The sequence below is a fragment of the Staurois parvus genome, unplaced genomic scaffold, assembly GCF_062004578.1.
Source record: "Staurois parvus isolate SC_StPar_1 unplaced genomic scaffold, SC_StPar_1.0 ptg000244l, whole genome shotgun sequence".
NCBI classification, from domain to species: Eukaryota; Metazoa; Chordata; class Amphibia; order Anura; family Ranidae; genus Staurois; species Staurois parvus.
The window spans coordinates 6,967,581-6,982,167 of NW_028318040.1; the positions used below are offsets into that span (position 1 = coordinate 6,967,581).

At 37.7% G+C, this 14,587-nt stretch overlaps 1 protein-coding gene across 1 annotated transcript in view; it reads left to right on the plus strand.

Moving 5' to 3' along the window:
* Positions 1-12,430, plus strand: part of LOC149459854 (NACHT, LRR and PYD domains-containing protein 3-like) — a 90,931-nt gene extending 78,501 nt beyond the window's left edge. The window contains exons 6-7 of the mRNA XM_089680543.1: positions 7,607-7,690; positions 11,800-12,430. Of these exons, the coding sequence (XP_089536669.1) occupies positions 7,607-7,690; positions 11,800-12,157 (442 nt within the window). The 3' untranslated portion in view covers positions 12,158-12,430. The remainder of the gene's footprint in view (positions 1-7,606; positions 7,691-11,799) is intronic.
* The last annotated feature ends 2,157 nt before the right edge of the window (positions 12,431-14,587 follow it).

The following is a 14,587-nucleotide window of genomic DNA, read 5'->3' on the forward strand; positions in this document are numbered from 1 at the left end:
CTTCGTGAGAGATGGAAGTACAGTGAACTGACATAAGGGGATAACCTGATATATCCATGATCACAACTAGACTAGGTGTCTAGTAAATGCAGTATTTAGTAATGGAATCAATATATGCTACAGAAAAAAAACCAATATACTTTGAAATTATTTTAGTTAATTCATCCATATTCATGGCAATGGGTTGTCCTGATGGACATTCTGAACTTTTTATGAACTTTTGAAATATGGAAGAAATAGGGTGTAGTACAATAGTCCTCCATAAGCCTATACTGCATTGTTTATAAAACCAAATCTATGTGCATTTTTAATTAAAATATGTAATTCAGGTTTATATAACAGTGAAGGATCCTTTCTTAATTTTTCTTATGTATTGTTTTGTATTGTTCTGATTTACTATTCACCCTTGTTTGCTATATGAATAATGAGTTAAAGGTTATCTTTGAGTGCTTTAAGTGCTTTAAGCTTATTCTTGGTTAAACTTTTAGTATTAGTTTGTGTCTTCTTTAATTCTCACAGCTTATAAAATCTGGGTAAACTATAATATAAGAAGCTTTTATAAATTTCATCTTGTGGGCAAAAAATAGAATGCAGACAAAATGCAGCATATGTACACAGGACATTGATAAAGATATTTGGCAGGTCATATCCTTCTTCCAGAAGTGCATTAAAGGGTTCTAATATGATCTGATCATTAGTCTCCTCAAGTAATATCTCAGAATCCTTACTGAATAGTAAGTTGACTTTCTTAGAGTTGACATCCATTTCTTCCTCCTCAATGCTATAAAATCTTTTGATTGTGAATAGCTAATCGCTTCAACTTCTGCAGATTTGTTATTAAAAGACTCAGTGAAATGTAAATTCTTATGATGTAAGGAGATCTCCCAGTTGTTGTGATGACAAATTAAAGATTTTTATGGTTGATGTTCTGGATCTTGTTTTTCTCATTTTTTAATAGTTTTTCCCTTACCTTCTCTTGAGCGATAGCTGAACATGTGATTTGGCTACTGCTAACCTCATTTTTAAAAGTTTTTTTGGCAATATTGATCTCCATAGCTGATCAAATTCGAAATAAAATTCATCAATAATTAAAAGTCATTAATAATAAAAAGACTTTCAGGAAGCTAAAAGCAGCAGATGAAAGCCTTTTATACAGTACATGGAAAAGTAAACCAGCTTATCACTTCTGCAGTATCAAGCGGCTGATTGAACAAGGCAGCCTGGATCATACTGTACTTAGGCAGTTTTAAAATTCATCAATATAATGATAGAAAAGGATTGAGTTTGTTTGGTAATGAGGCAATTTCTACAAATATAACAGAAAAATAACATTTCTTAAAACTGTGCCAAAGATAAACATACTAGACCTTAGTGATAAATAGTATCTCTCCAAAAGGTCAGAATGAAGAAACTGAGATTAGTTCTATTTTGTAAAGTGTAGGGTGATAACTACTAGCGACAATTAGAAACAACTAGATGCAAGGTATATCCCTATAACCCCTCTTCTGTATAACTTGGGACAGAGAATATCCAGGTAATTTGTTGCCATGCAGTCTGTCATCATGAACTATTTCCCAATATAGTTATGAAGTGATAATTTATATCACATTTTATTCAATTATTATTTCAGTAATATGTTAGGTTTTTTATCTTGAAAGCTTTAAACTATTCCTTGAGTCATTGCTTTAGTAAAATTCCAAAGAATTGGATCTTTATTTTCCTTTTTATTTGTATTGTTACTTTAACACTTGTTTTGACCCATTCTTTTACAAATGTTTGTAGAAGCAGTCTGCATGCCTAGGTGCTTGACTTTATACACATGTGCCATGGAGGTGATTGGAACACCTGATTACAATGATTTGGAGGGGTTTCCCAATACTTTTGGCAATATAGTGTACCTTTCCCTCAACTCCTTCTGATAAATTCAGCTGAGAGGAGAAAAAACACTGTGTAGATTTCAGGTTGCAACTTTGAACATGCTTACCACCCCTATGTACCTATCACCAAACACCATTTGTCATATGGCATGACCCCCCCATATCCAGAAGGAGAGGTGATTAACTGCAGTTGGGGAGGGGGTCATGAAGTGAACCTATTGCTTTGCTCTTCATAGGCAAATCACAGGTTCACTTTAAAATCCAGCAGGATATATGTGTCTTATTATGGCTAGAAACTCAAACAAGAAATGGCTAGAAACACAATACAAAAATACAAATATAGAAAGTAATCCTTTTATGGAATCAGGAAACCTTCTAATATGAAATAAATATTAATTTCTTGTTGCTTTTGCATATACTGTAAAAAATAAAGAGAGACAAACAGAAAATAAAGTAATAATGCAGGAGAAAACTTTGCATTTATGACAGTGACATAATATATTTCAGTAAATAATACCATGTGGTTCAGTGTGGAGCTGATGAATGTTAGTTTAGAATTCAGCTTTGAAAGTATAATTGGGTTGTGCCCATGGCTGAGTTTTTGCCAGGTTTCTAAAAATCCTTAATTGAATACAGGCAGATTGTCACTTGGTGCCTTTAATCTAACTCAAACTGGTATCTGTAGGTTCAGTTTAAAATAGTGTACACTGCCAGAGGTAATTAGTGCCTTTTTTAACAGCTATTAGCTCTGCTAATATTTTTTTCAAGAAATTGAAAAACTCCATTAAAGTGTCCAGTTTGTATTATTAAATCATGGCTGCTCAGATGTAAAGTATTACATTTATTAATTATTTAATAAGGAGTTCAGTGGTGAGCAGCCGCACGTGTATTATTAAAGGAGACTAGCATGGAGAGAAATACTGCTATTGCTAACCTCCCTTAAAAAATCAAGTTGCCTGGCTGTCATTAAGAGGCAATGGCTTCAATACTTTATGAATCACTGACCCAGAACAAGCATGCAGATCAGGTATTCTAACTTGAGTAATGTATGTCTGTTTAGAGTCGCTGACTTGGGAAATACTGAAGCAGAATAACAGCTAGGGAGCTAATTTTTTAAGGAGATCAACAATGAGAAGTTCTATTAGTACAAGTTTTCTTTATAGGGTCAGTACACCCATCCATCTATTTAATTTATACATGTGGTTACTTTAAAAAATAATTCCAGCAAAAGCCTGTCTCTGTGGACCTTAGAGGAAAGTTCTTGTCCTGGTTATAATGCATCACTAAGGCAAGAAGTGGGAAGAAACCTTTAAGATGAACATAAACAGAAAAATCTCCCCCCTTGTTTTTTTTCCTTTTTTTATAAAAGCAACTGACAGCTTTTTATTGTTTGTGTACCTGTGAAAGAATTGTGCCCGCTTTCTGTCTGGGTGAAAAATTGTCACTGGCAGGACCTCAGACAGCAGTAAAAACCTGACAGAGATCCCACCCCTTCTTGGCAGAAGCTACACTTAAATTGCAACTGGTACTTAACAGTAGATACCTACAAATGCCTCCATGTAGTGAGAGATTCCTTCGTTAGCATAGGTTTCCTTTAGCAGATGTGGTAATACATTTTAAAGACAGACCACATGTAATAACTATGTTATTTTCAAACCAGTATCCCATTGCACATATGCATTTATCATAATTTATCCCTCCAATGTAAAATTGTGTTTGATGTTTAAGCAGAGTTATTATTCTGCCATTTAGCTGTCATTTAGGCATTTAAAACATTTAAGGCATATATCCATGATTTCCAGGATTTTTTGGCAATGCTCCATGAACTGCTTAACTCCCCTTCCTGTTTAACAAGAGTTCCTATATTGAGGTGGTCTTATTGGACAGTGTAATGGTAATTAGCAAGGCTTAGTCATTAATTCAGGTAGGGCAGGTGTGGCATAGACTGGTATGCCACCAGGAGGGAAAGGAGGAGAAGCAGTCTTTCAGCTGCTGCTGGAGGCAAATACCCTTGATTCTCTTGAAATAGGGTGTGCCCAGGCATACCCAGCACACACCGTGCGCACATCTATGGGTATACTTGTACTATTAGGCACCAGAGGCAACTTTTCTGTGTAAAATTATTGGCCACACATTTCCATCATCGATAGAAATGATGACTTAATATAAAGATATTTACCCATTATTATGTTATTCTAAACTGACTTAGGACCAGGAAAACCAGGAAAAGCTTCATGTAGAAGCTTGATCCTAATATTATTACTTAGGGCACAAAAAGTTCTGTGCCTACAGGCAATGACAAAATTCTAGCTCTGTTTGTCTCTATTTTTTGTAATGAAAGTTTTTTTGCAGTCCATTAAGCTCTCTACTTCACAGAAGTGAATGATAGCACATCTTAAATAGAGTAGATTATGGGAAAACAATTGTGTTATGGCAGTTAGTTGTTGGGCTGCAAAACTAGTAAGGCAGCAAATAGATTATGCAATTTGATGTTCAAGGCTCAGACATCAGCAAAATGGAATAATTAAATATGTTTCATTGACAATGTATTAACCACTTACTGCCTGCCTACAGTACTTTTACTGTAGGTGGGTGGCAGCTGCAGGCACTGTGATGTACTGGCACGTGGCAGCGCACCCCCTGGGGAATGATTCTGTGACTGTTCTGTCTGGTGGGCACAACAGATCACAGTGCTTGGTACCCAACTGCTATGAGCTGCCAGGGTATTATGTGATTGTTATGACCAATCATAGTGATCACTGATTACAATTTAGAGAAAACTGTCCTGAATGGCTTTCGTTAATGAAATTTTGCTTACTATTATGATGCTGTGATTGGTCACAAGTGACCACATGGTACCTGGGTCGATCCCTGATCACTCCTCACTGGTAACACTGAACTAATCTGATGACAGTATGTAAAAAAAAGAAAAACAAATGTTAAAACATGAAAAAAAAATTAAAAGTTGAATAAAATAGTATTTATTTATTATTTTCTTTTTTTACATACTGTTACCAGTCAGTATCCCTGACCACAGCCACACCAGTCATATGATAATGCTGTACTGTGCTGATGACAGAATGTAAACAGAAAAAAATGTGTAAAAAAAGAAATTTTATTTAATTTCTTTATTTTCCAAAAAATTGTGACAAAACATTACAACTTCAAAAAACGCACCATGCCTCTTACTAAATACAGTACCTTGGACTGTCTAATTTCCAAAAAAAGGGGTAATTGGGGGGTATTTGTACTGTCCTGGCATGTTAGGGCCTCAATAAATGAGTTAAGTCATCAGTACATCAGGATTGATCAATTTTCAAATATATATGGCATAAGACTATAACTTTCACACAGACTAAATAATATCCACTGATTTGGGTTATTTTTACCAAAGAAATGTAGCAGAATACATTTTGATCTACATTTATGAAGAAAGATTATTTCTCTGCAATATTTTATAACAAAAACTAAGAACATTGTGTAATTTTTCAAACTTTTTGGTATTTTTTTTCATTTACATAGCAAAACATCCAAGTGGTGATTAAATAACACCAAAAGAAAGCTCTATTTGTCTGAAAAAAAAAATATAAATTTAATTTGGATATAGCGTTGCATGACCGAGTAATTGCCAGTTAAAGTAGCACAGTGCTGAATAGCAAAAAAAAATTGCCCTGGTCATGAAGGTGGTACAAGCGGTCAAGTGGTTAGAGTTTTAAGTACCGTATTTTCCGGCGTATAAGACGACTGGGCGTATAAGACGACCCCCTACTTTTCCTGTTTAAAATGTAGTGTTTGGGCTATACTCGCCGTATAAGACTACCCCTCTTCCAGTGCACACCAGTGGGAAGAATCGTGCCCCATCATTGGTGTCAGTGGGAGGAATAGTGCCCCATCATTGGTGTCAGTGGGAGGAATAGTGCCCCATCATTGGTATTAGTGGGAGGAATAGAGCCCCATCATTGGTATCAGTGGGAGGAATAGTGCCCCATCATTGGTGTCAGTGGGAGGAATAGTGCCCCATCATTGGTGTCAGTGGGAGGAATAGTGCCCCATCATTGGTATCAGTGGCAGGAATAGTGCCCCATCACTGGTGTCAGTGGGAGGAATAGTGCCCCATCATTAGTATCAGTGGCAGGAATAGTGCCCCATCATTGGTGTCAGTGGAAGGAATAGTGTCCCATCATTGGTATCAGTGGGAGGAATAGTGCCCCATCATTGGTATCAGTGGGAGGAATAGTGTCCCATCATTGGTGTCAGTGGGAGGAATAGTGCCCCATCATTGGTATCAGTAGCAGGAATAGTGCCCCATCATTAGTATCATTGGGGGGAATAGCACCCCATCATTGGTGTCAGTGGGAGGAATAGTATCCCATTATTGGTGTCAGTGGGGGGGGAGGAATAGTGCCCCATCGTTGGTGTCAGTGGGGGGGAGGAATAGTATCCCATCATTGGTGTCAGTGGGGGGTGGAATAGTGCCCCATCATTGGTGTCAGTGGGGGGTGGAATAGTGCCCCATCATTGGTGTCAGTGGGGGGGGGGAATAGTGCCCAATCGTTGGTGTCAGTGGGGGGGGGAGGAATAGTGCCCCATCGTTGGTGTCAGTGGGGGGGAGGAAAAGTGCCCCATCGTTGGTGTCAGTGGGAGGAATAATGCCCCATCATTGGTATCAGTGACACCAACGATGGGGCACTATTCCTCCCACTGACACTTGCTGACCTCTGTTCCAGTACGGTGCGGCTGCAGCCAGCATATGTGGTTGCAGCAGCACCTAAGCACGGCACACTTACCTGCATCTCCACTCGATTTTCGCGGGGCCGCTCAGCTCCGCCTCCTCGCCGGTGATTGGCCGCCTGTGTGCCTTTCCTGAGCTACAGTTCTGGCGGCCAATCACCGGTGAGGAGGCGGAGCCGAGCAGCCGCGCGAACATCCAGTGGACGAACCGAAGGAAGGAGCAGCCGCTTCCTGGACCGGATCGTCATGGGACCGGAGCCAGGTAAGAGACAGCAGCCCCTGCCCACCCCTGTACTTAGTTTCCCTTCTGCTGGAAGGGGGGGGGGGCGGCGGCGGCACCGCGCCGCCCCCCTAAAAAGTGTCAGCATACCGTTACCGGCGTATAAGACGACCCCCGACTTTTGAGAAGATTTTCAAGGGGTAAAAAGTCATCTTATACGCCGGAAAATACGGTACCCACTTACAGTATATACAAACAACACGTTCAGTGAACCAGATGATCTAGTTTGACACATATATGACTGCATAGAAGGTAACTCTATTTTGCAATGCTTTCTGAAGTGCAAGTATGGTTTTGTTCCCTACATGTGAATTCAATATCCACATACTCAATAACAAAACTGAATCTGTAAATACAAAGCCATCTAAAAATAGCACAAGATTGCAAAGTGACAGAATACAGTTCCATGGGGACCACCTACAAATGCAGCTAAATTAGACCACAACCTGATAACTAACCCCTTTGTTGTGATTACATGTAGTGATTTTTTTCAACAAAAGAATCTATTTTTATCAAAATAAAAGTATTATACATAGAATGAAGTATCTAAAATGTGAATTTGTATGGATTAGATACCTAAGATTCATTGACCAAACAGAATCAGCAACAGTCCTATTAGGAGAGATATTTAAGTATGCTCAAGGCTTTGTAAAGAAATAACCTTTTATAACATTGGCAAGGAGAGCACCAATAAACTTTCAAAAACTTTTATTTACAGGCTGGAAGGTAATAACATCAGTTACAAGGCCATTGAACAATTTTCTGACATATCTTCTCTCAACTCAAGCTTAGCACATGTTGTGTAAGTATCCATGTTTTATTAACTTTTGGAAAACCATTTTGCCTTTCATGGTAATAAGTAATGTGTTAATGTGTTAAAGTGCCCATACATATGACATGTACATGGAGAGTGCCTGACCTTTCTGCCTATTTGTTACTGCTGCAATACTGTTAGGTGGGAAAATCAGTGTGTATCTGTTTGAATTAATACTGCATCTGCGTATGTATCCAAATTTATATCGCCCAACTCCCCTTCCCTGATGATCCAGAAGTACAGCATTTGTACAAAATGACTTAATCATCAAGAATTTAACAAACACTAGGCTTGTATTTGTAACAGTTTTGGAAAAGTGAAGTTAAAATCCGTCAATAGCCTAAACAATGTTTACATTTTGAATAGAGAGTGGAAGGATTAGAACTCATATCAAGTTTTGAATAGAGGGTGGAAGGATTAGAACTCATATCAAGTTTGGAATAGAGAGTGGAAGGATTAGAACTCATATCAAGTTTGGAATAGAAAGTGGAAGGATTAGAACTCATATCAAGTTTTGAATAGAGGGTGGAAGGATTAGAACTCATATCAAGTTTGGAATAGAGAGTGGAAGGATTAGAACTCATATCAAGTTTTGAATAGAGAGTGGAAGGATTAGAACTCATATCAAGTTCTGAATAGAGAGTGGAAGGATTAGAACTCATATCAAGTTCTGAATAGAGAGTGGAAGGATTCAAACTCATATCAAGTTCTGAATAGAGAGTGGAAGGATTATAACTCATATCAAGTTCTGAATAGAGAGTGGAAGGATTCAAACTCATATCAAGTTCTGAATAGAGAGTGGAAGGATTAGAACTCATATCAAGTTCTGAATAGAGAGTGGAAGGATTCAAACTCATATCAAGTTTTAATAGAGAGTGGAAGGATTAGAACTCATATCAAGTTTTGAATAGAGAGTGGAAGGATTAGAACTCATATCATGTTTTGAATAGAGAGTGGAAGGATTAGAACTCATATCAAGTTTTGAATAGAGAGTGGAAGGATTAGAGCTCATATCAAGTTTGAATAGAGTGGAAGGATTAGAACTCATATCAAGTTTGAATAGAGTGGAAGGATTAGAACTCATATCAAGTTTGAATAGAGTGGAAGGATTAGAACTCATATCAAGTTTGGAATAGAGAGTGAAAGGATTAGAACTCATATCAAGTTTGAATAGAGTGGAAGGATTAGAACTCATATCAAGTTTGAATAGAGTGGAAGGATTAGAACTCATATCAAGTTTGGAATAGAGTGGAAGGATTAGAACTCATATCAAGTTTGGAATAGAGAGTGAAAGGATTAGAACTCATATCAAGTTTGGAATAGAGAGTGAAAGGATTAGAACTCATATCAAGTTTGAATAGAGTGGAAGGATTAGAACTCATATCAAGTTTTGAATAGAGAGTGGAAGGATTAGAACTCATATCAAGTTTTGAATAGAGAGTGGAAGGATTAGAACTCATATCAAGTTTTGAATAGAGAGTGGAAGGATTAGAACTCATATCAAGTTTTGAATAGAGAGTGGAAGGATTAGAACTCATATCAAGTTTGGAATAGAGAGTGGAAGGATTAGAACTCATATCAAGTTTTGAATAGAGAGTTGAAGGATTAGAACTCATATCAAGTTTGGAATAGAGAGTGGAAGGATTAGAACTCATATCAAGTTTGGAATAGAAAGTGGAAGGATTAGAACTCATATCAAGTTTTGAATAGAGGGTGGAAGGATTAGAACTCATATCAAGTTTGGAATAGAGAGTGGAAGGATTAGAACTCATATCAAGTTTTGAATAGAGAGTGGAAGGATTAGAACTCATATCAAGTTTGGAATAGAGAGTGGAAGGATTAGAACTCATATCAAGTTTGGAATAGAAAGTGGAAGGATTAGAACTCATATCAAGTTTTGAATAGAGGGTGGAAGGATTAGAACTCATATCAAGTTTGGAATAGAGAGTGGAAGGATTAGAACTCATATCAAGTTTTGAATAGAGAGTGGAAGGATTAGAACTCATATCAAGTTCTGAATAGAGAGTGGAAGGATTAGAACTCATATCAAGTTCTGAATAGAGAGTGGAAGGATTCAAACTCATATCAAGTTCTGAATAGAGAGTGGAAGGATTATAACTCATATCAAGTTCTGAATAGAGAGTGGAAGGATTCAAACTCATATCAAGTTCTGAATAGAGAGTGGAAGGATTAGAACTCATATCAAGTTCTGAATAGAGAGTGGAAGGATTCAAACTCATATCAAGTTTTAATAGAGAGTGGAAGGATTAGAACTCATATCAAGTTTTGAATAGAGAGTGGAAGGATTAGAACTCATATCATGTTTTGAATAGAGAGTGGAAGGATTAGAACTCATATCAAGTTTTGAATAGAGAGTGGAAGGATTAGAGCTCATATCAAGTTTGAATAGAGTGGAAGGATTAGAACTCATATCAAGTTTGAATAGAGTGGAAGGATTAGAACTCATATCAAGTTTGAATAGAGTGGAAGGATTAGAACTCATATCAAGTTTGGAATAGAGAGTGAAAGGATTAGAACTCATATCAAGTTTGAATAGAGTGGAAGGATTAGAACTCATATCAAGTTTGGAATAGAGAGTGGAAGGATTAGAACTCATATCAAGTTTGAATAGAGTGGAAGGATTAGAACTCATATCAAGTTTGGAATAGAGAGTGAAAGGATTAGAACTCATATCAAGTTTGGAATAGAGAGTGAAAGGATTAGAACTCATATCAAGTTTGAATAGAGTGGAAGGATTAGAACTCATATCAAGTTTTGAATAGAGAGTGGAAGGATTAGAACTCATATCAAGTTTTGAATAGAGAGTGGAAGGATTAGAACTCATATCAAGTTTTGAATAGAGAGTGGAAGGATTAGAACTCATATCAAGTTTTGAATAGAGAGTGGAAGGATTAGAACTCATATCAAGTTTTGAATAGAGAGTGGAAGGATTAGAACTCATATCAAGTTTTGAATAGAGAGTGGAAGGATTAGAACTCATATCAAGTTTTGAATAGAGAGTGGAAGGATTAGAACTCAAGTTTCACTGCCATCAGAAGTTCAGTTGGAGAGATTCCTTCCTGCCTGGCTGTCCCTAGGACAGGAAGTGAGGGGAAATCACTCTAACAGCAACACAGACAGAAACAAAAAAGTTGAGGAAATCCAGAACCTCTATTAGCATTTTATTATTTTCTGTTTCTCTGTTGCAGACTTTTCCTCACCTTCTGTGTGGAAAAACGCTGTCCCTAGAGTAGAAAGTGAGGGGAAATCTCCCTAAAAGATACATTAAAACCTAACAGGGGTTCCAACCTTTTCCCATTCTATCCAAAAAATAAAAAAGTTTTGGGTAAAGGTACACTTACTTTTTAAAAATGTCTTCAGGCCAGTCACATGAGTCCTCTATCTCTGGTTGGGCAGTTCTCAATGACGGAGAAAGAAACACTAAACTGATGATGTCAATGATGTGCTTTGCATCATTGTTCTGTAAGTGCTGGGTGCCATATTGAGGTCTCCCTTGGGAGGATTTATGACACCTTGCACTTAGAGGAATTAGGCAGAATGAGGCTGGGCGCCATTCAACCTGTAAAAGAACTGGTGCTGGATTTCAGAGCAGGAGATGGTGCCAAACAGGAGGTGAGTATTGCAGTAAGAGATGCTTTCTATTTTATAATTGTTTGGGAACTACTGTATTTAAAAACATGAAACTGGAATTGAGTTTTTAAGCCTGACTTGTATTATGATTTGGTTTAAGGTATTATGCATCTGACATATGTAAAACCTTTCTTTGTACAGCACAGAGGGATCATGGACTTTCCATTTCTGAGTCAAGACTAAATTAGATTAGACTAACACATCTGTCTTTTTAAAAAAAGAAAAATCAGTTCATAGTAACTGATACAGCATGTGTTACTAACAATTAGGTTATTTGACTAAAGGAATCTTTTTGCTTTGGCTTTCCCCTAATGTGATCCCCCATCCTATTCCATTTGAATTTAAAAAAAATGTATAAACTAAATATCAAATATCCAATAAAGTAAGTATTCATCTCCAAATAATTAAAATGTTTTTCCCTCATCTTGATTTTTTTTTTCATTTAGGCTGCTGGGAAATAATCTCGAATCAGATGATATTGCAAACTTGAAGGAAAAATCTCTGAAAAGCATCATCGTTGCCCACATAGATGAGAATTATGGCCAGGTGTTTTGGGAAGGATGGTGGGACTGGATATTTCAACGGTGCAAAATGTGCAATGATGAGAAAATTGTCTCTTTCCTGACTAAAGTGTACAGAGGACTTAGCCTTTGCAATGGAAAAGAAACAGAGTGGATGAGACAATGGTATTCTCAAGTGGATTCCTTTTTGCAGGAGAGGATACATCATTGTGCAATTAAGAACATTTGCAAGAGAATGGAGGCTCTCAGAATGATGTTTCAGGAACAGTTAAGGAAAATGTGAAACATGAACCTTTCCTGGAGATTAAAACTGAACACTGCAGAGACATTTCAATTTTATTACAGCCATCAGAATAGAGTACATTTTTCATATTATATTTAAAACGTAATATGAAATAAAGAGGTGCCTTGTGTTTCAAGAACATGGCATAAACTTACACCTTTCAATGACTGTTGCCTAAGCTTGGCCAGCCTCTTTTTAATATTTAAAAAGAGTCAGAATGTAAAAAAATATACTGTCCATAATGTTCATATTAAACACGGATTCTTACACCAACCAGTTATGGTTAGTGAGATTTGTTGTGTACTATTACAAACAAGAGGTTACCAATACAATATTCTGCTAGGCCTTGCCAGCTACGCTTGTTCTTGTTTGGCGTATTTGCTATATTTTGGGGAATTCAGCAATTGTGTTCTGCTTGCTTAAGGATTCTGCAACCAGATAATGGCTGTTATTATGTTAACCTCCCTGGCGGTATTCCCGAGTGTAGCTCGGGGTAAAGTTTCAGTACCAAAAGCGGTAACCCCGAGCTACACTTGTTGCTCAGGGATTCCCTGCAGCGCTTACCTTGTCCTTCGCTCCCGTGATGCGTCCCGTGCAGCCTTCCCGGCCATCTCCCCCGGCCGATGCCGGCATCCGACTTCCGTGTTCCGGTCCCTGCGAGCGTCCGGACGTACGGAGGCCGGAACAGCCGCAAATTTAAACATTTTTCTCATTTTCGGAGAAATGAATTTGACATAGTAAAACATTACTGTATCAAACCATTTCACATACATTTTGTCCCTACTGCTTTCTCCTGTGCCCTGCCTGCATTTTGACTGTTTTTTCTGCCTGGAAACTTAGAAAAGTGCATGGCATCCAAAAAGAGTCCCTTTTGGTCAAAAGCGGTTTTAGACCAGCAAGAGAACAGCAATAGTAAATCAGAACCACTTGCAGAATTGAGTGATAATGATTTGTGGGGAAATTCGTCATCAGACACTGAAAACGATTTTGCGACTTTGCTCAGTGATGTGCGAACTTGGCGCTATATTTAAAATTTCAGTGTTTTTGGTTTGATTATATTATTGAATTAAATTTATTATTATTATATTATTATTTTTATGATTATTTATTAAATTATAATTTATGATTTTGTGTTTCAAGTTTTATCATACCCGGGATGTTTATTAGACTCTTGTTCGGACAGATTTTAGTGAGTTATTCCTAAAAATTACAGGCCTGCAATAAACAAAATACATATTTCTATGCAAAAAAATGTACCGCTTTCAGCACAGAAATATGGACATAATCAGACCGCTAGGGAGGTTAAACCTGAATGCGCTATTGACACCTGTAACTTTTTTTTTTTTTTTTTTTTTTAGGAGCTTACCTTACATTAGAATGCAAGCTATATCCTAACTAGTCTTAAAAATGTTCCCTTCCCCCTCCTAACAACTTTACCACCTAGCCTGTGTAAAAAAAGATATATACTTACCGATTTTCAGCCCATTCCAGTCCAGTCACTTGATTCGGCTCCCCTGCGTCAGCCAGTGTCGGCTGCATGGGAGAAGAGGGAGTGTCAACAAAGGCTGTACAATGGGAGTCTATGGGTGATATCACTGCAGTCATCGTGGGGTGTTCTGTCTATTCCCCTGAAGCCGCCACTGGGTGACATAGTAGATCACATGACCAGACTAGACTTTAAAGCTGATGGTTAACATTTGTGCATTGTGGTGTGTTAAAATGCATGTGTGCTGTGTATATGCATTGGGGTGCCATTCAAAATTCAGAAATCACAGAACGTTGCCCTTTAATTTGCTTACCATTATTGCTAGATAAAACACATTTTACAGCAAAACACAATGGTATAAAGCTACCCTGAGGCAAGCAAAGCCCTATGCTTTGTAAAGAATGATAAAAAAAATGTGGCTTTGATTGGTGATGTGACAGGACTTACCTCTTATCTGATACTGTTCTCTGCAGCATTATGCAGAGAACACACTGCAAGATGTTGGAGTCTCCATACTGCACTCTGCATTTGACCTACATTATGCTATGCGGAGAGCGCATACTGTTTCTCTGTTTTAAATTGGAACTGTAGAGTCATTTTCATTTCTGGTACTCACAAACTCAATGGGGTAAATTAATTAAAAGGGACCAAGACAAATTTAATCTCAAATGGAGAGCAGCCAATCACCTTTTAGATTTTTCTGTGTGGAAAAAAAATAGCACTAGCAATAGCACCAGCTGAGAGACACTTTTTTTTATTTTTGCCACCTGTGTGGTTTTTTAGACAGAGGCTGAGTAGCGGCCTGGGATGAGTCAGCCTGTGAATGATACAGGAGTTCACCTCAGGACAAGCTAGGGAGGTTCTGAAAGTCAGAGCTTCTGGAACACTACCACTTTTTCAGAAACCTGACAGCTTTCTGAAGGAGGGATGGAGGAGAGGAGGAG